This window comes from Pieris napi, chromosome Z (genome assembly GCF_905475465.1).
Source record: "Pieris napi chromosome Z, ilPieNapi1.2, whole genome shotgun sequence".
NCBI classification, from domain to species: Eukaryota; Metazoa; Arthropoda; class Insecta; order Lepidoptera; family Pieridae; genus Pieris; species Pieris napi.
The window spans coordinates 7,855,888-7,879,501 of record NC_062259.1 but is presented as its reverse complement, the minus strand read 5'-3'; the positions used below and the strand labels follow the sequence as shown (position 1 = coordinate 7,879,501).

Here is a 23,614-nt window from a genome sequence, read left to right as displayed (position 1 = left end):
CATTTGGAAAGCTTCCTTAAAATTCGAACGTAATTTAATTTGCAATTTCGAGAAGGTTTAAATAAGCATATGCGTTTGCGCCTTGCTATTATATTACCTATACCTCAGTGATAAGCGCAGGAGGTCATGGAACTCTCGAAGATTGTGTCTTACGAGTAAAAGGGATGCACTGCTTTCCTTACGTGCACCTTTATCCTTGCAACCTACTTGGGTAGACTTTGGTATGCGGGATAAAGCCGGCTAAAATATTTTTTTTCTACTTATTGACTCAGTTAAGAGTAGGAATATTATAACCGTATAGTATTATTCTTGTAACGCACAAAAGATGAGGATAATTCTATTATCAATTACATAAAATGAGTTGAATGACCTGGTTACTATTTATAAAAACAATATGTTCCAATAAAGATGTAAATTAATTTTTAATAGTATCACAATAGAATAACGGTTTCTTCGTAACTTACCTATCAAAAAGGTTAAAGAGTTCACAGTACTTCGATAACATTGATAAAAAATCATTGTGCAAATATTACGAGGTGAAAGCTCCAAAACATATTCAAAGAAAATATTCTTTATTCAAAGAATCCTTACGCACGAAAATAAGGCTTTGTCTTTGGATAAAAGGTTCGCGTAGGCGCCTGTTGCGAGATCTTAGCGATGCAATTTGAGTGAGTACATGAATAGCGTGCTCGTCGCGACTTGCCGCTTGTCCCATTCGCGGTCTGACGCTAGCGGGGCACGGTCGGTGCCTACGCTGTCTCCTCGGACCAAGTTTTACACAATACCAGAATTCATCAGCCAGAATTATGAGGGTCCGTCCTCTCTCGACGGCCCTGCTTCTCGTCCTCATCACACTCCTTACCGAGGTAAGTAGCTTATTTGCGAATTTATTACTGAAACTAAAGTTTTCAAAAACTTTTATTATAATATTATAACCTCAACGTAGGCCTCATTCATTGGCGTAAACTTTATTGTTTTTACGTTCGCAAATTATAAACTAAATTTTAAATAATCTCCGGGCCGGTTTATTAAATAATAAATTGAATTATTTGTTTGTAGGATATTCCTATAATCAAATATTAATTTAGCACAATATAACTTGTTGTAGGATGTTTCAAGACTTATAACATAAAATAGTGAAATCACAGCGCTATTTATAAAATCATCAAATATTTTCGATATAATTATTTAATAATTTACATATTTGTCAAATGATATTTAATGTATTCGTTATTTTAAGATTATTATCTTGAATATAAATGATACAATAATTTTAGTAGCCACTGACTATCGGAAGTAGAGCATTGCAACACAATACGACAACAGCTCCGAAATACGATATTTAATATTTTCAGAGTAATTTCAAAAGTAAACTCTGGCAAGCAAACATCATCAGTTCTGCGATCTCATAGTAAGTAGCCAGACATAATTGTTACCCGAATCAATGTTTGATGGTGTTTGAGACGCTCTAAGTTCTAAGTGATAGGATCATTAAGTATTGTATACATTTTCAAACTCTATCCATTAACCTTTTGCTATTGCAATATATCTGTAATAACGAAAATAGTGCATTTAAAAAATATAATGCTAACAAATATAATTGAGCGTTATTCATGTCTGGCTAATATCATGCGTCAGAAAAATAGAATGTTAATATTATTTTAGATTGTCATCTTAAAATTATTATATGCATTATAATTCTTCAATTTAGTAGGTCTTAAATTGACTACATTTTTAAGTTAATACAAGTCGTGTTTTTCTAGTCTTGTCCAGAGACTTTTTCGTTTGTTTCGACGCAATAATTATTATGCAGGAACTCGAATCCGGGCTACTAGATGTTAAACTATTTTAAGTGGCTCGATTTTTTCTTTTAAATACCAACTATCTTTAATAAGGCTTATAAAGCGTATTCCCTATAGCTTGTTAAGAATGGTACTGTAAAATAAACGGAACGTACCGATATAAACATAATTGCGATTATAAAGAAATGGTTATAATTATTGTTGTATTTTCAATTGCTATAGCAAGAGAAATTTTAATTTTCATAAAATTTTAGTATTTCTACTAAATGAAAACATTTATATTTAACAAATGAAACTATGTTAAATATATTTTTCAATTAATTCAGAAATCTTTTTATTGTGTACCGTGTACAATTAAGGAGACTTGCATTTTATTTTATATATATTTATAGTTTTAATATATATTTAAATGATGAAATGACTCTTAAACTCCTTGTCTTTACTGCCAGTTCTCACATCAGTTTTTAAACAATTATAGCTTCATATAGCATAAAATTATTCCCATAGTAATTTAATAATTTCTAAGAAAATAATATATATAATGTAATTGTTGAGGTAATATTATACTTTTTCTCTTCAAACTCTCCGTCGGCAATATTACATGGCAATTTTTAATTAGTCCTCTACGTATTGAAAATATATTTTGTATAATAACGTTATTATAATAGAGAAATGTATAGATTAAATCCATAATTAAGGTATTCTATTATTAAACAAGAAACGTTCGGTAACCACCGAGTTGTGTTCACAAACTTTTAATATCATATTCCTCATTCGTTCCAAGTAATGTTGTATAAGAATAAAAAAAAAATAGTTATTCCCACATTAATAAACATTCTAGTGTCAATTTCCGGAGAATAATAATTCTTTCATAGGAACTGAAAGCTGATACATTTATATAATGACAAAAGAAACGGTCTCACATAAAGCTGCCCTGAACGGACTACCTTATTAGTCTGCGAGGTGTTAGTGCATGAATATGCTAGAGATTTTTACTTAAAATTGAGAGCTCTGTTCTCTGTTGTATGAACAAATATGGTTTTACAAACTGAAAGTTTGCCTCAATGCGGGATATGCAAGCCTAACGAATATCCTTGTGCAATCGGATCATCAATCTCGTATCAGAAGGCGTCGCTTCACTCTTTATTCAATTTTCCGTTCTCGAAAATACAGGCATACTCTTAAAAGCTTTCATTTTACACATAAAACATGTTTTACCTTGCATTTAACGTTTGGTAACGTGTTTTACTTTTTATATTTTAAATCAATAGGTAATCTGTGTGTTAGCAATGCGTGCAAATCGATAAATAAAAGTTATATACATTATAATGACACCCGTATTTTTAATTTTACGTTTAGTGCGTGCACCGATTATCTATTAAAGTAATTTATAATGTATTAATTATTTATCAATGTTACGTTTCTTATTGATTACAAAAACATCCGGATTTTACGGTTCGACAGCAGCACAGCTAGTAAATCTGATTTTATTTCAACTGATTTACATGTAATGTTCCATTCTGGCTATAATATGTCATAGACAGTATCGTTTAACTAAAACAATTTATCACTATTCACATTTAAATGACAACACAATAATTAATCAAAAATCACAAGAGGTCTAAAAATTATTATGTCCATGAAATGATCAATGGTCATGACAATTGTTTTATAAATTGACTGTGAGACTTGAAATTCAATACGATTTGCATGCACTAAGATCCGATCAAATATTAATGAAATGTAAGATTTTCTCAAGCATGTTTTCCCAATGAAAATAGGTATTCAATTATTTTTAATTAGTATTGATTTTGAACTGAGACAATAATATAAAGTTTACCTTAATATGTTTATAGTTTCTTGTTTCCTTATAAAATTTGCCAAATGTTATATATTTTAGTCATGCGAACACGTGTTTATAATAAATCTATTTATATTAAAACAATAACAGGCACTCTTAAAATAAATATGTATACATTGTAGTAATAATGTAGAAAACATTATATTCTCTTCCTTAGCAATGGGATAATTAATATAACCTGAATTAATAGTTATACTGAACATGCGAAAATTAATTCCGTCAGAAAATAACAGCAACGAATATATTTAGATGAAATAATTAGTGTCTCTATTTCAAGGCAAAGCACCACTTTATAAGCATTTATACATTAATAATAAAGCTTAGTAAGTACTATTAACATATTCTGTTTATTTCATGAAATTTATGGCACGTGTACGGTTGGTCGAGGTTGAAGATCCTAGTTTTCCTTACTTTTTTGCCGTCGGTAGCGTTGTTGATGCCTATTCAGCGATGTTTCATTACACGAGTTTCTAATATTGATGTTCTCTGATTCTTCAAATTCAACTTGTATTCCTATTCACAATAGAGACAAAGTTTTGCGACAAAGTTTATATTTAGCCATGTAGAAGTTGTGTTCGCTAATGGCTGAGAATCTCAACTAGTTTATAATTGTAACTATTTTTAAAATTAAGAAATATTGAAGAAACAATTACTCTGAAATTTGGTGTAGTAAGGTCGTCACATTTTTCGGTGGTTTATTTGTTCCGCTTTAAAGATATGAAAGATATTATACACAAAAGTCTTCGTTATATTGTATAAACTAAAAAATGGTTATTTGAATTTGACCCCGTCAAATCCGCAATCGAATATCAAGGGTTATCTTTTGCTTCCTGACGACTAGATATCAAAGTGCCTAAATATACATTTTGGTAGCGCTGTCTTCTCCATACATTTCATTTGCACTGAACGTGCGAAAGGGACAACTAATATGCATACAGGCAGTTGTGTAAACATTTAATTGATAAAGATTTTATGATTATCTTCAACGAAAACGCTTGTTGGTAATCATTCCGCAAAATTTGGCCTCTTTAGAGTTAGGGTAATTTATAGGATGTGCAAATAGAGCGACGTGACATGTTGACTTATGGGTTTTTAATATACTTGTAAATATGGATAACGATAATGTAGGAGTTTTTTGCAATTTTAACTTAAATATATATTTAAAAATGGAATGGAGAAACTTATTTTGTGCTAAACTGGATAGAAAGAAGTAATTAACTATAATAGAAGATAAGTAGTATTATTTAAACAATTGACACTATCGTGCAATGACCTAAGACAGATGAACTGCGGGTTAAAAAAGTTAATATTTCGTTCTTAAAAGATTTGACGACTACAAATGTAGGACGCTTCCCGACACAAACATCATTTATTTCCTATCAGTACAGGTCATTTGATTATAAAAATAATATGTTTTCTTTAACCTTTGCAAAAGGTTACCGTTATAATTGCACAATATATACCGCTATTTATACAAAATAATGACATTTTAAAATTATTTTTTCCTTATTAGATAACAAATGAGGACGCGATTCCTTAAATCTGTAGGGACATAAACAAAGAAAATAAAGCATTGGAATGTCTAATCTATCCATAAATCACATTTGTGTAAGGGACAGTTCCATTTGTTGTCGATGTGTAGTGTCGGTCTTCTGTTTTCCTGCACTTTCCTTCACCGTACAAGCGAGAATTAATACAGAAAACATCGTAAGGAAACGGACTGGCTTTAGTCCCAAGTCGATGGCGTGTGTCAGGCACATAAGCCTGATCATCTACTTGTCTACTAAGAAAAAGAAATGATCACGAAACAGGAGGCTCAGATTTAGATTTGTAGCGTCACATTTTTTTTATTGTCGATCTGAATAAAAAACCATTAAGGTTCGTCATATGCACTATAAATAGTTTTAACATACTCTTTCTTGCCCTTCCATTATATTTGATGTAGCCATTGTATTTATTATCTATCGTTCAAAGTCATATGATTGCTTTACCTATAGTAAGCCAGCGTATAGGAATAACGAAGATCTATTTATCTTAATCCAGTTAAAAACTAAAGAGAAGCTAAATAAAACATATTTCAAAAATTGTAATTATTCAAAGTTGATGCTATGAACGTAAGTATTATCTCGACTGACCAAAGATTGCCAGTCTGAGGTTATCCATGTTATCGCTGGACTGTGTCAATCTCCCAATTTTAGTTACACATGCCTTTAAACTAATTGTACGAAGCATTTTTCAGATTTTTGGGCACACTTATCTGTCCAGTTTATCATATGTGACCCAACGCGACGCCTTGCACAATACACGATAACTTCAATTTGCCTATAAGCTTGTTAATTATGAATACTCTTACAACCTACATATAAAAATACAAGATAAGAATAATATACAAGAAATACTTATACAAAATAACAATTACACACAAAATATTATTTAGGTTATATAATAATGTATACATCAACAATTTATTAATGCCGTTCAAGAACTAGGTTCCACATATATAATAGTCATAATTATTACGTGTCGAAGATTTTTCTTAATAGTGGTCCATATATGCTGTGTCTATATATTATTCCCTTCTAGAGAATTTTAAATCAGTTTCATGGGACTCTTTAAACTTAAGTACTATTTCATAATCGTTGAATAATTACAGAATAGTGCTTTAGTTAAAACATTGTAATAAGACTAATTTATGAATAAGGATATGGTAAGGATACAGTAATTGTTTAAGAAAGTTCAATTCTCTTTATGAAGATGTATGAAAAGGTAATTAAACTAATATATGATCGGCAGTGTGTAGGAGTTAGATAACTCGTGATAGTGTGGCCCACATTGTTATCAGTGTTGCTTAATCTAGATGCAACGGATGCTTTAGGCGCATTGCACTTTAAAGACAGTTATAGAACCTAGTATAGAGCTTACGTACGCATTTACGAATTAATAAAATAATAAACGTGAAATTATTGTTTGTAAATTTCGGCGGAAAACTCGGCGCTTAAATTTTGCTTAGTCGCGATAGTTTCGTTAGTATTTTGATAGGAAACTTAAAAATCCTTCTTCTAAAGAATCTTGCCCTTACGGATAAAGTAAAAGAAAAAGTATTCGGAGTTTTTGTGTAGGTACAAAATTTATATCAATTATACTTTTATCACTACGAATTAATAAATGAAAAGTTTAGTCTAAAGTCATTAGTTTATATTGAGTTTTCTGCTTTTTGCTTGAGATTCCTTTTTCAAATTCACTTGAGAAATTTACTAACCATAGCTTTGCAGCATTTGCTGTCGTGGTCACAATAATCGCTATTAAAAAGATGATTTATAGCACTGTCCAAAATTAAACCTTAGTGATCACCTAAACATATTTTAATACGTGTCTAATCTTTACATTATGACCAGGTAAATGACGTAAGGCAAATTGCTCACTGTCGGCCGTCGCTATTTTTATCTTTATTTGCTTCTACTAAGCCTCTGAGTTAGAAAAATTTAAAATTTAAACTTAAGTTTTTTATCTACTGATATTTCAGACGACTGCGATCTTATAACAAGATCCGATACAAATACGGTAACACATTTTTAAAATTTGTGTCAAGAGTACATTTTACATTTGTTTTTTACTATTACGTAATAATAATATAGCTTTATTTTATTAAATAAAACTACAGAGGCATACAAGACATTCGCCGCAAAAAATATATTTATTACTTACAGCTTACTTTAAGGTTAAAAGCCTCCTCCAAGGAATCCCACAATCTTAATTTTTTGCTTTTAAAATTTGTATTATAAAGGTATTAGGAAATAATAATTAATAATTAAGAAATTCATTTATAAATGTTTGCTTCTCGGCAAAATCAATAATTGTTTCGGAATATATGTACATTATCAATAATCGATAAATACCTCATTGATTACGTTTTTTAATGCCGTATTTACAGTTTAGACAGGACATCTACTTTATTGTAGTCATGTTTCTCCTGCCACATTTTTATATTTCTTAGTATCTACTAGCCCCTGAGACTGCGAAACCTTCCATGCATGAAACTTACACGCAGTATCCATATTGAACATTGCTACGAATCGTAGATTTTTCTTTTGAAAAGTGTGGTTCTCGTAAATTTTTTTGATCCGGCTATTCGAGGATTTATCTGTAGTAAGTTCTATAGGGTCTACTGTTTATGATCAGTTATATAAGACTAGAGCTAATGCCCTGACTTCTTTCGCGTCGAGTTAAATGAAAGTAAAGTACATATAAACTCTAATCAATGTCTATTAATGCCAACCGCATTATAAAATATAAGATTACCGGAATTCAACATTACCACATGTGTTACCGTCACGGCTTATTGTTATTAAACTTTGACACTTACGTAAAGATTTTTTACATCTCGATTTGAGACAGAAGACCTTGGCGCATATCGACGTCATCCAAATCATAGCGGTGTTGTGAATGAACTTAGTAAATATTTTATCAGATGTATCAAGCAGTAGATTTTTATAAATTTTGCTTCGTAATGTGGGAATGTTTATAAAATGCCTTTAGAAATTGTAATTATGTTATTGCTGAAATAAATGTTTCATCAACTAAGATAATAGAGTGCGCGTGTCGATTATCTTTCGCTATAGGAATAATATATTATATAAATACTGTGGTAGCGATAGTGGTAACTTATTTTTCTTTTAAATTCTGAGTGTGAGTATCTAAATGCTGAGTGATGCCTGCTTATTGTATATCTAACTATGTATCGTAACTAGTCCTGATTTCTTCTAACATAGTTGTTTCATATATTTGACCTACCAACATTTAGACCTGAACTGAACTTTAATTATAAATATTAAAATAGTTTAAAATTTACAATTAAAAAAAAATAATATCTAACTATGTTAATGCGCCATGTAAATGAAGTAATATGAAAACGATACGTATTGTATAATACAATAAAATAAACAATTGCAAGCAAATTACTTATAGCTCAATTCTTTGTTCTTACACAAAAAAACAGATTTTTTTTTCGTATTGTGTCAAACAAAATAATGGTATATTTATTTAAAGAGTCATCACTAACATCCGGTCGGAAGTCTACTATTTATATTTCACGATCCCATCATTCAATAAATATCCAGGTATTTTAATTTCTTTTTCATCTGTGCTAAATAAATTGACCGGCAAATAATGGACGTGCCTTGACGTGAGGTGACAATCCTTTAGTTTAGTATTCAACGTTTGGCTTAAAGGTTTATTATTAGTATCTATAGACAGGAATTAATGTATGCACTTACTGACATGCAAATGTGTACTTGTCTCTTGCGGAGGATCGGGGCCAAGGAAACATCCCTACGTAAGTGTTAAGTGTATGCCTGGGGCAAAAGTATGCATATCGTATTAATATCCAGCCTGTTCTACTCATAGTCCAAGCAAAAAAGATTTTCTGAATACAATATACTAAATATATTAGGTCCTTTCATATGTAAACACGATGTAGTCCTCTTTGGTAAGGAATTCCAAATTCAAATGTGTACAGCTATTTACTCATGTATCTGTGCTTCGATGACCGTCCTTCATTTGTTTTTTTCTTCTTTTTTTTTCTGTTTACGTCACTCATTTTACAAAATAGTAAGTATCGCATTATTTACGAGTACGAGTTCGTTATAAAATAAAAATAATCGACTTTTTGTTCCTCCCATACAAAACGCCAATTTCATATGTAAGGACCTAATATTAGGCAAAAACATTTCATCGTATTTTTTCCTATGTACAAAGTAATATATACGTATAGTGAACTAATTTATCTGTAGCTGGAAGGACGTTGGAACAGGTGCGGCAATACAATTATTTAGGAACTTGGGTTACAAACGAGTTGAATCCTGATCAGGAAATTACGTCTCGAATTGAAATTGCATTTCGACAAAATGAAGAAACAATATTTCTAATTTACAAGTGAGCACGGTCGACTATGCATTTAATAATACAATACATAATTTAAATTGCATAAAACAACGATCCATATTTAGTACAAAATATATTCTTAGTTCTGAACGGTTTAAATTTCCGATGACGAATGTCTCATTGTTTGCATAAAACGCAGAGTTCATCACCGTTCCGAGAAATTCAATATGTATAGCTACATCATTTGCTGCGTCTGCTAAAACTTTGTTTGACCGAATGAGTTTCAATAAAAAGTCATACATATCAAAAGGTGAAATTGAATATAAAATTTTAATTACATCGTGGAATGTCGCTAAATTTTTTACATAACTTTGAGAATGTAGTTACGTGAAATGCACGCGCAAACGAATTGTTTTCAAAGTTCATACTTTTAGTTGGAATAAGTTGATCAAAGCGCTAATTCGTCTGTATCTAAAAACTCGTACTAATTTCCGCGCAGATGAGTTTGAGTTATTTAACAGAAAAGCTGTTTTGCGATTGACATTACGTATGGAGATCAACACGTTTTGCTTTGTTTTTAAATTTTTGTCTCAAGTTATTTCTGAGAAGACTCGTATCGCGGTTAGGAACCAGTTTAGTGTAACAGATTAGACAAGGTATCGTATCATGTTAATAAGCAATTTAGTAGCCAAAAACTCAGATGTTTTATGTGTGTTGAATACTACAAATTAAAAAATATATTTAACGGATTTAAATGAGAATTTATTACATTATTTACATTACTCAAGTTTTGTCAACTGCTCGGCAATAGATGGCGTGGACATAACACTTCATTGGACTGTAATCATATTATCAGATAGACATTATAAATTGATTATTTCATTCTTTATTATAAAAAAAATATGTTTCTAATTAAAAGAAAAACGCTTTTTACCGGATTAAAGTTATGTATTATTATAAATTTACAACTATTTGACATAATTTTAAATTTATCCGACGTTTCGCGTGCTTTACAGCGTGTCACCGTGACCACGCACGCTGTAAAGCACGCGAAACGTCGGATAAATTTAAAATTATGTCAAATAGTTGTAAATTTATAATAATACATAACTTTAATCCGGTAAAAAGCGTTTTTCTTTTAATGTTATGAGTTATGTTAATCAAAGACAATACTATGTTTCTAATTATTAATATTTCACGATAGTTGCATTATTTAATATGCATCCTTGGAGTTTAGCCTTAAATTACAAGGATTTTAATTTGTGCGTCTGAAGTCCCCTAACTTCCATTGCGGCAAAGGGTTGATTCATGCGTTTGTTAAGCACCAATAATGAGACAATTGTTCCATCCCGGTACTCTGTATCTTCTTAAAGCTTCCTGATTTCAATAGTAAGATTTTGTGCCCAAAGGTTCTTAATTTTTTCAATATACGTTGTATTCTGTCGTAAACTTTGGATCGTGTGGTATAGAACTCAATGAAGTCGGTATAGCTACTGGAAGTTCCAGGGTACCTATCCACCACTTGCACTGGACAAAGCTGTTAACGTAAAATTGTAAACACCGTTAGATTGTAATCTATCTCGCGAGATTATAAACTGTCGAAGGATTGTGAACCTCAGCGTACTGCTTACAAATTAACCTATTATTATTCGGTAGATTGTACTACACTAACTTAGTTATCATTCAAACTTCTTTGGTCAATTACAGATTAATTTTACTTCCCAACAATTTCATATAACTACCGAATAATAATACGTTAATTTGTAAGCAGTTCGTTGAGGTTCACAATCTTTCGACAGTTTACAATCTCGCGAGATAGATTACAATCTAACGGTTTTTACAATTTCACGATGACAAAGCTAACCGGTTATAAAGGTTTGCATTAACAAAACCAGGGTTTAGTTAGTCTATGTAGAACATAATGAAGCGGCACATTCCCTATTATCACTTTCGTTTTGTAATCATACATATTGTACATGCTATTACATCTAGGAACTTTATAATAAACTATCGGTATATCGCTTACAAGTCACATAATTTATATGGCCCTCCTACTTAGAGTTCTGTCCTTGAATCATAAATGGCGTTTGGCCATCATATTTGAATTTTATGTATGTTTTCTTTTATTGAACAAATTTATCCACTTTGAGATGAATCATTGCAGTTACCTTCATAATACTTAAATGAGATTTATGTGCTTCTGTCAGTTAACATCGAATCAATAAACGTTGACGACCTTAATTGAAATTGTATATATTTATAATTTAGTTCCACATAAATAATTAGGTGTATCTATATAATACCTTGTAATCCAAATAAATACGATGGGAATCAAACCAGGATCACTGGTTTTATGCTACTAAGCCACAAAGGTAAGCAGAATTGTGGCTTGAGCGTGCGCTTTTAACCCTGAGGTCGTGCGATCGAGTCACGCTTGTGCAAAAGTATATGTAGTGAGGAAATCAGCGTGTTTTAGATTTAAAAATCGTCTCGAAGCAGACACAAAAATCTGAAGCGAAGACCTAGAAGTTGTGGCTGCACTTTTCTAAGCCACAAAGACATAAAAATGAATACAATGTTAATTACTTTTATGAAAAAATCATCTTTAAAAGAAATATTTTTATTTTTAATTATAAATTTATATAAGTGTTTGCGCTTTACTATTGTTTTACGAAATAATTGTCGTCGCCCTAAAAGTGAAGCTAATTAGCTGAGCTTAATGACTGAATGTTTCTTGGAAACAAGCTTTCACACAATTGGATACTTGAATAAATTAAAGTACAGGCTGCCCGAACTCCGGTGATTATTTTACTCTAGTCAATGTCAACAATAGCCAAAATATATTTCCGAATTTTAATACCATTAATAATATATGTATATTCAAGACAGTGAAAAGGGAAACGTGTTGTTCATATAAATATAGTCGATAGCAATGGATGCTTCAGTAACTACGCTTATTAGCTCTCTGCTCTGATAGCTAATTCCTCCTGATATGCTAATTAATTAATATAAATTTATATCTTGATACCTTCATTAGTAAGTCTTCAATATAAAATCAGTGTTTTAAATATACAAAGTTTTTAACGAGCTTCATTATTAAACTTTTATCCCAGTAACTTAAAAACACCGAAAACTAAAGACATTAAAAGCATGAACTCATTTGTGGTCTGAAAAAGGCTTCAACTTAACGTTCATTGCGATACTTTGATCGGGGGGCTTATATGAAAAATATGGCGTTAATTTGGTATGCGATGAAGTGTCGAGAGAGCATCGTAGCTTCCCGAGACAAAACCCGGTCGGATCGGGCCTAATTGAGCGAGGAATGGCCGGTCTCTTAGTATTCAGTCGGAGTGAGCTCTGAAGCCTGGCGTTCGGAACATCAATCTCAATAGGGCCTGGGTGACGGCGTGGCGGAAAGCGGTGGCGCTGACAAGGAACCCCTCTTAACGCCTTGACCGCTGCTTTGTTAGCAGCCGGGACACATTGATTGATCCTTGTAAACGGCGATACGCCTTTTAGTTACATGTTAAGCCTTTGCAGCTTTAACAAACTAGGATACATCTGCTTCAGTAATGTTTTGTGGTTATTTAGCGTATATACATTTTTTTTTAAATTTTTTTCAGACTCATTTGCCAAATGTTTCCTTTAGTTCCGGTGGTTTAAATGCAAGGTTGACACTGATATGGAGAATTTTCAAATATAAGCGCGAATGTACGACAATATTTTAATTCAGTGTACTTAAAAGCTTCATAATAAACGGACAGCTTACAAATGCATTATTCGATAATGGGAGGATAAATACTTTAATACATAAACAATATATTAAGTTTTTACAATCTATGTTTTTATTTAAAAGTATTGACGTATTATACAATAAAATTGTAAAAAAGATAGGTTTACTTTACCCTTTATACTAGGGTCACTCACAATAAAGTTATAAAATATTTGAACCGCGGGTCTCCATTGAATAACAATAGAAAAGCAATTCTGGTCAGGATTCCATATGACACGGACACGCCATTAACGTATGAATTTATGTATTACAAGAAACATTCGGATTTACTATATTTTCTGAACATTTCTTACAATTTTTTTTCTTATTATCAAAGATTTTTAAGAACGCCTGCTTTGTTCCCTAATCTGAATCCCCTCTAACTAAATGATATGCGATTCAGGTATCCATAGGAATTTTAAAATTTATATAAGAACTTATCCTTTGTTGGGTTAATCGTTTCGCAACATAAAGCCGACAATGTTTCGGCCGTTGTCCTGTGCTCGATATATTTTTCCGTTATAAAATTCGTAACTTTATAACATAGGTATCAGCCGATCAACAGGGGATTACCGCCTCGTTACTGTGCACATGAGAAAAAACAAACGCAGCCTTCATGCATCGCGTAATTAAGATCTTTATTATATTTCATTTTCAAGCAGATTTAATCCGTTTTCATATTTACGCACACGTGAAGGTTTTCAAGCGTCGCAATCTTTTGTCTTAAAGCTTATACGAAATTAGTTTATGCCGTTTAAATTAAGAATCAACGTTTTATGATTGACTAACTGCCCGTCCCGGTTTCGCACGGCTGGACGTTTATCTTATTAAATATTCTGGAAATAAATAGAGCCATAACTTCGGGATAACGTAGCATTCCAGTGTTGAAAGAATTGAGTTTATAAGTTAGAATACAAATAATTCCTCTTTACAATATTAGTATAAATATAGATTTCTAATTTGTATGTCAAAATCACAAGAAGCTTTACGCTTGACAATTACCTCCTTTCGGAAGATTACCGTTTAACATAAAAGTCCAAGTAGCGGAGACAATGGCTTATGTTTATCAAGTTGTCTTCCTCTACGAAAAATGACTCGTATAGCGACTCAAAAAGGGATTACGGCAGAGTTAACAATGACTGTGCTCTCTATAGATGTATTTGCGTTTGTCGGTGTCGTTCAAGTGACTTCGCCTTGCTTACATACATTTCATGAGCTATTAAACTCAACCCCGACAGATGTAAACAGAAATGCCATGGAGAAAATTCGAACAATTTATATATTTTGTTGAGTTAGGATGTTATTATGGATATTGTTAATGTAATATTTGTTAATATCTAATATTTAATATAATGAAACAACGGATCTTAGTACATGACAATATGTAAGAATACAATCATCTTTATATATATAATTCTTCTGTGAGTGTGTATGTCACTGAACTTCTCTCAAACGACTGGACCGATTTTGATGAAACATTTGTGTGTGTTCAAGGGGATCTGGGAATGGTTTAGATTCACAAATCAGCCCGGCAGATGGCGCTGCAGTCCGTACTTTCATACTTTGTTTAATATCCTAATCGCTTGAAATATCATGCAGGACAACGTCTGTGGGGTCCACTAGTAACTATATAGAATTCTTGTGGGTACTGTTAAAATATGTACTGTTCTGCTAAATAATCTGTTAAATAAGCCTTGATTTTATTTTATCAACCATCTCATTTTAAATTTCATATGTAATAATCATATTTAACAAAGTGGCATGTATGATGTAAGAGTATCATTCTTTCGGTGTTACATGTTTGTTTAAAACAATATTCAAGTACAGACAAATTGGTCTTAATATCCAACTGACAAAGTCATCAAACATATGTATTCTATAGAACAACCCCTTTTTCCTGCCGGATGCTCGAACTTGGACCTGTGGCGGTTCTTTTAGGGTGATCTCAAATAGATAAGTCTCATAAGTGCCGCATTTACCTGGAATGAGGGAGTGTCTGGTACATCGTACATTTTCCACTATTATACTCTCACTGAGACCGTATATGTGTTGTGAAATAGCTAGGTTTATTAAGCGTGCAATTCTTTATACAAAGGTAGTGCGTTCGAACTACTACTATGTGATGATCATGTCTCTATGATCTATCTGTGTTCAATAAACACATTATTCCATTAAATAAATTGTCAATGTCTTAGGTGTAGAAAGCCGAGTTGTTAATAAACAAAAAAGGTCAAAGAAAGAAACGCAGAATTTTGGGCATCGTGCACTAAACATACGGGGAACATAAAACATGTGGATTTTGAAATTAAAGTAACCCTAAAAGTATATAGACCCTAAGAGAAAATTCAAACCTAAGCGCTAAGTACGACTCCCGTATATCAAATCTAATACGTTTTTAACACACAGAAGTTAAACTTAGAGCTAAGTAGACTCAGCTTGAACTCAACTTTTAAAAAACAATTTACGAATAACATTGTGTATTTATAGAGCTTTGTGCAAATGTATTTCGTCTTCTATTTTAATTACTTCTAAGTATTCAAGTATATAATCAGCTGTCTGTTAATTACCGTTAAATAAGTCTGCAAAAAAATATAGATGCAGGCAGAGTAAGATTAGTCCATAGAACTTTCTGCTTAACCAAATTGTCGTAATTGTAGTGACGTTAATCGAAAATATCATACGTGCGTTTTATGCAAATATCATACAGCATCAGCAAAGGCACTTTAATCCTGAGATTCGATAAAATTATTCCTGCGAATCGAATACAGGACGCCTAGGTTATATGCCATGTGCATAACTAATAATAGTCACAGTCGATTACATTTACTTAGAAATGATAATCAGCAATGACAACATAAAGGAAAATCCAAGTTCCATTTCAAACTAAGTGAAAGAGGAAGTTATTGATTACAGAAAATTAAGTGGAATTTTATCAAACCATTAATCAGTGTTAGAATACATGACAATAATTTAAAGTGCAACGTCGATCCGCTCAAATTCGAGTAACGTTCAACACAATTCGTCATCAGAACGATTAGATTGACATGAAAATATTCATTGAAAAAATCTATATTGTATATAGGTATAGTGCCGAAATAACTATTTGGAGTTTTAACAGAAGTTATGACGCTAAGCTTCCTCTATTGAAAAAGTGAAAAAAACTATCGAATTCGTACGTTAGGGAATATCGCCTATGTCGCGGAAATCAAACCTGTGTTCCAATTAAAATTACATTACAATCTCAGAGTGTATTTTTAGATTTTATATGCAGCGAATTGTATCTTATTTCGGCCATACAATGCGGAGGCGATGATTACTTGGAGAAACTGATCGTGGTAACACGGAAGGCAAAAGTAAAGTAAAGTAAAAAATCATTTAATCACATAGGTAACATAATGTACACTTATGACATGTCAGTAAAGAAATACATATTAATACTTCTAATTTTACATTTACTGCCAGTTCTCAAATCAAGGGCGTAGAACGGGAGAGAAGAACTGGCAACTCCTCCGCCACTCTTTTTAGAGATCATGTGGCCGGTCACCAACCAGATGCACCGATCCAGTGAAAGATTTTGAAAGATTGTTTTCAAAACTGTACACTGTCATAAGAGAGACGCTGGACAGAAACCGGTGGAAACAGATAGTCTGCTTCATATGGTTACTTACCACGACGCTCAGAGATGACCTACCAATTATAGAGAGATTCATTTAACCGGACTAAAACTAGATAACATTTCATGTTTTAGCAGGATTTAAGTTTTGTGTAAATGTCCTTTTCTGGTAACGAAATTTAATTCTATTAGAGTTTCACGATAAGTCACTAAAGCCCTAAACAGCATACAATTGCATAATTCAAGGCGGCATTTGTGTCTATGACTTGTTGAGAGAGTATATTCAAATATATGCAACATTAACATACGTATATACTACAAATGAATTATACAGTAGTCAAGGGTTAAGCGATATTAGTTACGTTTAAATTTAGCCATTCGAGCTTTGAGAAGTTGGTCTCTTAATGGCTCAGTCTAGGAAACATTAAACATTAAATAGGAAATAGGGTTACAAATTCTTTAAATTTTGATATAAAATCCGTCACATAGTAATTCACCGACCGATAAGTGGCCGATTGTAAGAAAGTTTTTGGGCATCAGTTTCAACACTCTACGTGTTGAGCCTCCCTTGAAACGGTTGTCAAATCTGGCACATTCTACATTATTAGTAATATTAAATTCCTATATTTTTTCATGTAACTTTATGCACCATAAAATATATTTCAGATAATTATAGAAAACATCCGTTTGGTGATTGAAAATAATAATAATTTGATCAATTGGTAAAGTATATGTAGATATTCAAAACACAGTGTTTGGTTTAAAATTACCACTACCCGGAGTGAAGACTATAGTTATGCAGATATGGGTGCGAGAGAGCATTTAACAATTGTTTGGTGAGCTGAGCGTTGACAAAGCACTCTTAGGTGACGCGGCACGGAGATGTAACATTTAAAAATGTTTTGCGTTTTCTTTTCACCTCAGTCCTAATTCTCAAGTACTGGGTTTCTCCCCAATAAACTTAGTTTTACTATATTTTCTTAATTGGCACCAGTATTGTATAAGATCTTTTACAATTAGGTCAAACTATGGTTAAAAATAGGTGTCAGGTATTTCAGCTAAATGAACAAAGATAGGTTAAATAAATTTATTATTATGTAGGTGTTTAATTGAGCAAATCTATATATTATAAGTCATTGAATTTCTCGTAGCTTAAAATCACTGCACGTGAAGGCTTGAATTCTATAGCGTAACGTATAACGTATAATAAACTGTATAGTATTCGTAGTATAGTGTAATTTCATTTCATTTCATTTCATTTTAATTTAGTTGCGACATGTCAAAGGCATTTTTTTACAAAATCCATTCCTGAAATATTAATTCTGGGAAAAAAATGTCAAAATACAATTTTCAGTCTTTTTAAGCTACTAAAAAAATCTGAATTTTAAAATTACTTCCAACATCAAAGGCTGATTTTTTTTTAACATATGTATTTGTACGTGGTGAATCCAATACTTTGATGTCTAAAATTAATCAACGTGTGCTGTACCAAAAAAAGGGTAGTGCAAATATCATGCGTATTTTCGTGGACAATATTAATCACAGTGTAGTTATACGACAATATTATTTTTTGCAGTAAAATGAAAGAAGTAATTTAAAAAATACTTAGATACATTTATATTTACTTGTCCTCTCCAGAAGTGCTTGGAAATTATAACTGGTTCATTATTTAAAGGAAAGTTCAGTTTTAATGTAGATAAAAATATTCTATTCGTATTGTATCCTTCGGGGCTTTTTAAATTTTTGCATAATTGAATTTTATTGTATTGTATTACTTCTTATACAAAATAGAAAATTAAGGATGCGTTTTATCACGTAACCATATTACTCAAAAAATATGTTACTATTGTTTATTCAAATTAACGATGTTATCAATGTACTTAATAATATTCGTCCATTATATCTTCAGTCCTTCGAAGGAAGTTTCAAGGAATACAAAACAAATTTTTCACAGAGCCAGGGGAGTAAGTGCGAGTGAGAGCAACATTCGTAAATGAATATAAAACAAAAATGTAACGTTATATTTGTCGTGTTCAAATAAGGATTAATGTAATCTGAACTTTTAAAGTGAAAGAAAGTTGCTTCAACAAGTACTGTGATTACCGTTCAATCTTTCGTCGACACACTTCGAAAACCTGACAAAGGACGATTTGCGACTTAGCATAACTTCATGTGAATTGTACCCGATGACTACGAGTATATTAATATGTGTAGGTTATAAGCAAGCTGAAAAATTTATGGAACAAAAGAGAAGTTGCTAGGTATTAGAGTGATATTGGTGGTCATATTGCCTTGTTATCAAGAGTCAAAGGCGTATGTACGGGAAATACAGTGATTGAGAAATGTATAAAAGCTTATCTTTTTAACAAACACTGAAATGTTTTCAATACCAGACTCATATTGCAGGATTCTAAGATTCTATGAAATGTTAATCTATTATATAAAATTCTCGTGTCGCGGTGTTTGTGGTTAAACTCCTCCGAAACGGCTCGACCGATTCTCATGAAATTTTGTGTGCATATTGGGTATGTCTGAGAATCGGACAACATCTATTTTTCATCCCCCTTAATGTTAAGGGTAGTTCCCCCAAAAAATTTTTTTAATTTTTCGATAAAATTTATTGTTTTATTTTTGTATGATACAGAATTAAAAAATACATACAACCCCTAATTTTCACCCCTCTACGATCAACCCCTATTTTTATTATATACATGGCAAAACGACGTTTGCCAGGTCAGCTAGTATTATTATATAAATTAACTAAATTATAGATATTAAGAACCTATTTGTAAATAGAATCGAACAGCATTAAAAGTCCATTACAAAATGTCACACCAAAGAAAACAAGTAATATACATTTATATCTAAGCCTAACAATATTCACATATTTTCTTACTAATATCACGTAACAAAGGTAGCTTCTTGAATTTTCATAAGCTCATTTTCACATCGTGTTGAAACAGAAATCTATTCTGATATGTCTAGTGCATGCAGTGTTTGAAAAGGACGTGAGATCCTGATGTGATGTCTGATACCTTTATAATAACATTGCTTAAATTATATTCACCGCGTTTTCATTTGACCTCGATATCTACAAAGCTTATGTTTTTCAATAATTGGTTTTTAATAACAGCAATAGATCTTTTGTTTTCTTATTATAGGGGCGTTTCTTATTGGTTTTGAGTATTTATATTACTGAATGTGTATACATATATTTATGATTAATAATAACTATGCAAACATATATTATATGAAAAGTCGAAATTTAGTTATTTAGATTATAATAAAGTTTTCTATATAAGAAATTTTGAGATCTTTGAAGACATTGATTTAAAACATTTTAACATCCGAAAAGAAAAAAAAACTTAGTAAATATCACACACACAAAACTGAAGGCCAGGCCGCCATTCACATATCAACCGTAACTAGTAAGGTGCATCAAACTGCAACATCACAAGACAGACTACAAGAAGACTGTACACCGTGCGGGTTTTACCGAGCTACCCTATTTATTATAGATAAATATTACCATTTATAGCCTTTCGTTTACTTTACGTTAGTGGAATTTTAAGTCCACATCCGGGAATCGAACTTGTGGACTCTAGAATCACGTTTGGCCACTAGGTTTGCACTTGAAATCGAAAAATTAAGGTTTCTCCAGTAACAATACCTTCATTTCAGGTTGATTACGAGTAGAATACTCTACTCTACCACTACTACTCTATACTAGGTGTATTGGTAAAATGTTCTTTCTATGTGTAAATTGTGTCATTAGAACTAAAAATTTGATATGTTCATAAAATCAAAGATACGAAAATAACGTCATCTTTTCTCAGAATTGTGGGCGCACAGTTTAATCTATTTAGCAAGTAAACATAATTTGAAGGCCAACAAAATTTGTTTTTTGTATACAACAAGAAATAAATATACCAAGCATGCAAAGTCTGCGTTTGCAAAATATGGTGGTTGGAAAATAATGTGCTTTTAATTTGCGTAATTGCTTTTAGAGTACACGTAAAAGCTGCGAATCAATTAATTTAAATTCAATTAAACAGTATGTATAATGCGTATTTACTCACTCACTCACTGGTGAAGGAAAAATCATAAGGCGTTAGACTCTGAGACGCTGATCACTGACTTGTAGATACATTATTTTATTAATTATAATAAGTATATTTTTATCAATTGTTTTAGACTTATCAAATTGTGTTTGATGAAAGTGACGGATCAGTGCGTTATAAGGGGTAGTTTTGTATGAATACTAACAAATGTAACTACTGTTCAAATACACTAAGTATATATACTATATAAAACAAATACTATCGAAGCGAAACTCGTGATTAGTATTAAACACATAAGACACATGACAACAACTATTAAAATTAGCATAGTGTTAAATGACGCAATAATTGACTTTAAGTATCAAAGTATAACCCATTGTTTATAAAAGCTGACATAACACTCCCGGTCCTTGTGAAACAAACTAAAGTATACTAACCATAAATACACTCAGTTATGTATTATTAGGTCATCGCCTAACTTCATTCTTATCAAATTTAAAATAACTGTTAATTATTTACCCGTACGAAAAGAATACTTTTTTTGTTATACAATATCTGTATCTGACCGATTAACTTTTTTAATTTAAATATTAAATCGCATCATAGGGTTTACGTGTGATTAAAGTACACGTTACATCGATTAAAAGATTTAATTGGCACCATTTTATATTTATGTTTTTAATTTTATATGAAGAAACTTTCCGGACTTACCGTGCATTAAAACATATTTGGTGAATACTCCTATATTTTTTTACCACGCAGTAAGAATTTCCTAAACCAACTGATTGAAGAAAGTGTAAAATTACTTTTTACATACTATCTTTGTCGACCTTGAAAATGCTTGTTAAATAATCCGAATTCTAAAATTATTGTTGTAAGAAATAATTTGTGTTAAAAATAGCGTTAACATCCAAATATGGTTTCTCTATTTTTAGCCTGATACGTTCCTAACCTAATTGCTAGCCTATTACTCGATACTTCACATTATTACTTTCCACCGCGGCGCTTACGAATATTCTATACGCTTTCCATGACGTATTTTTAAGCATGCATTGTTTGTTTCGTCTCTGAAATTCACGTTTGGAAAAGATATTTTCATCAAGATGATGAATGCAAGGTGAAAACATATTTCATTCATTTTACCACGTATTATTAACGTATATTTTTAATACGTATATAACTCAAATTTAGCTAGAGATTTTCATATCCAACCATAACTAGGCTTTGTTGTTACATTGTGGCGTCTTTGAGGCCATTTTCAGCGGATTAATTATTGTTTAGGATTCGTAGGCCTTGTCAATGAAACAGTTGCTGAATATGTCCCATGCTAAAAATCTTCATATAAGGATATATAAATCAAATTCTGTTACATTACTTACACATCTTTTAAACTTGTTCCTAGCATTCTCATATTATAATAGGACATTACTCATTCCTTAGCTTAAAACATGATATTACAATGTTACGCAGTCGATAGAGCAATTTGGATAGTTAACTTTTTTATTATGTATAGTCTCATTTGATCGGATGGTGTTATCATAATGTTATCAATCATTACGAATTAAAGTTACATCAATGCTATTCAAATATTTAGGGATGGATGTTTGGATAACATCTGATGACAAATTAATGTTGTAATTTTGATATAATTGATAACATTCGATTTCTTCGCTCAGGGCCATAATTCGAGATATTTTGCGACAGGAGTGACCCATTAACGCCTGCCGAGTTCGTCGGGTTTCCAATGTAGAACTATTCATATTATGATAGCGGATCTCGCTTATGCATAGGAATGCATGAGAATATCATAAAAAATGCTTGAGTGGTGAGACTGTAAACGAAAAACGAAACCGACCGTTGTCTTGCGTTTCGTGGCGAGTTTCAATACTCGATGGATTAGCGATGCTGCTGACTAATCAGGATCGAACGGAACGCGCCGCGGCCGTCGTTTCATTTTACAAATTTACTCCTACCTTGGTAGCCGCACATAAATGTCATTACTCCATACGGTATAATCTTCAGTCTCTTGTTGTATTTGTGGTTATATATTTATCACCTAGTACGGTTTTGGTAATTTTAATACACTGACTTCGTTTGGCTAATGTATGCCTTTTACTTATCACTTGTATAAAATTTTGTCAATTCTTATAATATTTACCAGTGGCTACAACCTCTTTATGTCTGGGCCTGATTTCTGTATTTGTCTCCTGTGCCTGACACACGATGTGGACTTTTTGCGTCTATGGTACCGGTTTTCACCGGTCTAGCGAATGTTAAACGCACACAGACAGGAAGTCCATTGGTCGGAAGAAAGGTTGTTCAGAAAGCCGGGGATCAATTCTACGACCTTAGGGATGAGAGTCGCATGCTGAAGCCACTAGGCCAACACTGCGTAATAAAATATTACTGAAATATTATTAGAAGGGGTTTATTTATAATTAATATAATTTAGAAGTGTTTTGTATAATTAATGATATCACTCATGAGCGTATTACCTTGTTTATTATTTTCTAACTTCATTTATGTTGACAAAATATTCGGCGATTAATGGTTAATAATAGCTTCTTTTGTAATCAGCCTTGACATTGTCTGTAATGATTCTAATCTTGGTGTGTTATAGCAATT

General features: G+C 31.9%; 1 protein-coding gene across 14 annotated transcripts in view; it reads left to right on the top strand.

Annotated features, from left to right (window-relative positions):
- Positions 1-680: 680 nt before the first annotated feature.
- Positions 681-23,614, top strand: part of LOC125062196 (basement membrane-specific heparan sulfate proteoglycan core protein) — a 120,965-nt gene continuing 98,031 nt past the window's right edge. For 13 of the 14 annotated variants that reach the window (XM_047667939.1, XM_047667938.1, XM_047667931.1 and 10 more), the window contains exon 1: positions 708-866. In XM_047667939.1, the coding sequence (XP_047523895.1) occupies positions 807-866 (60 nt within the window). In that variant the 5' untranslated portion in view covers positions 708-806. Of the gene's footprint in view, positions 867-23,614 lie in introns of all 14 variants that reach the window. The other variant, XM_047667944.1, reaches the window with a different exon arrangement.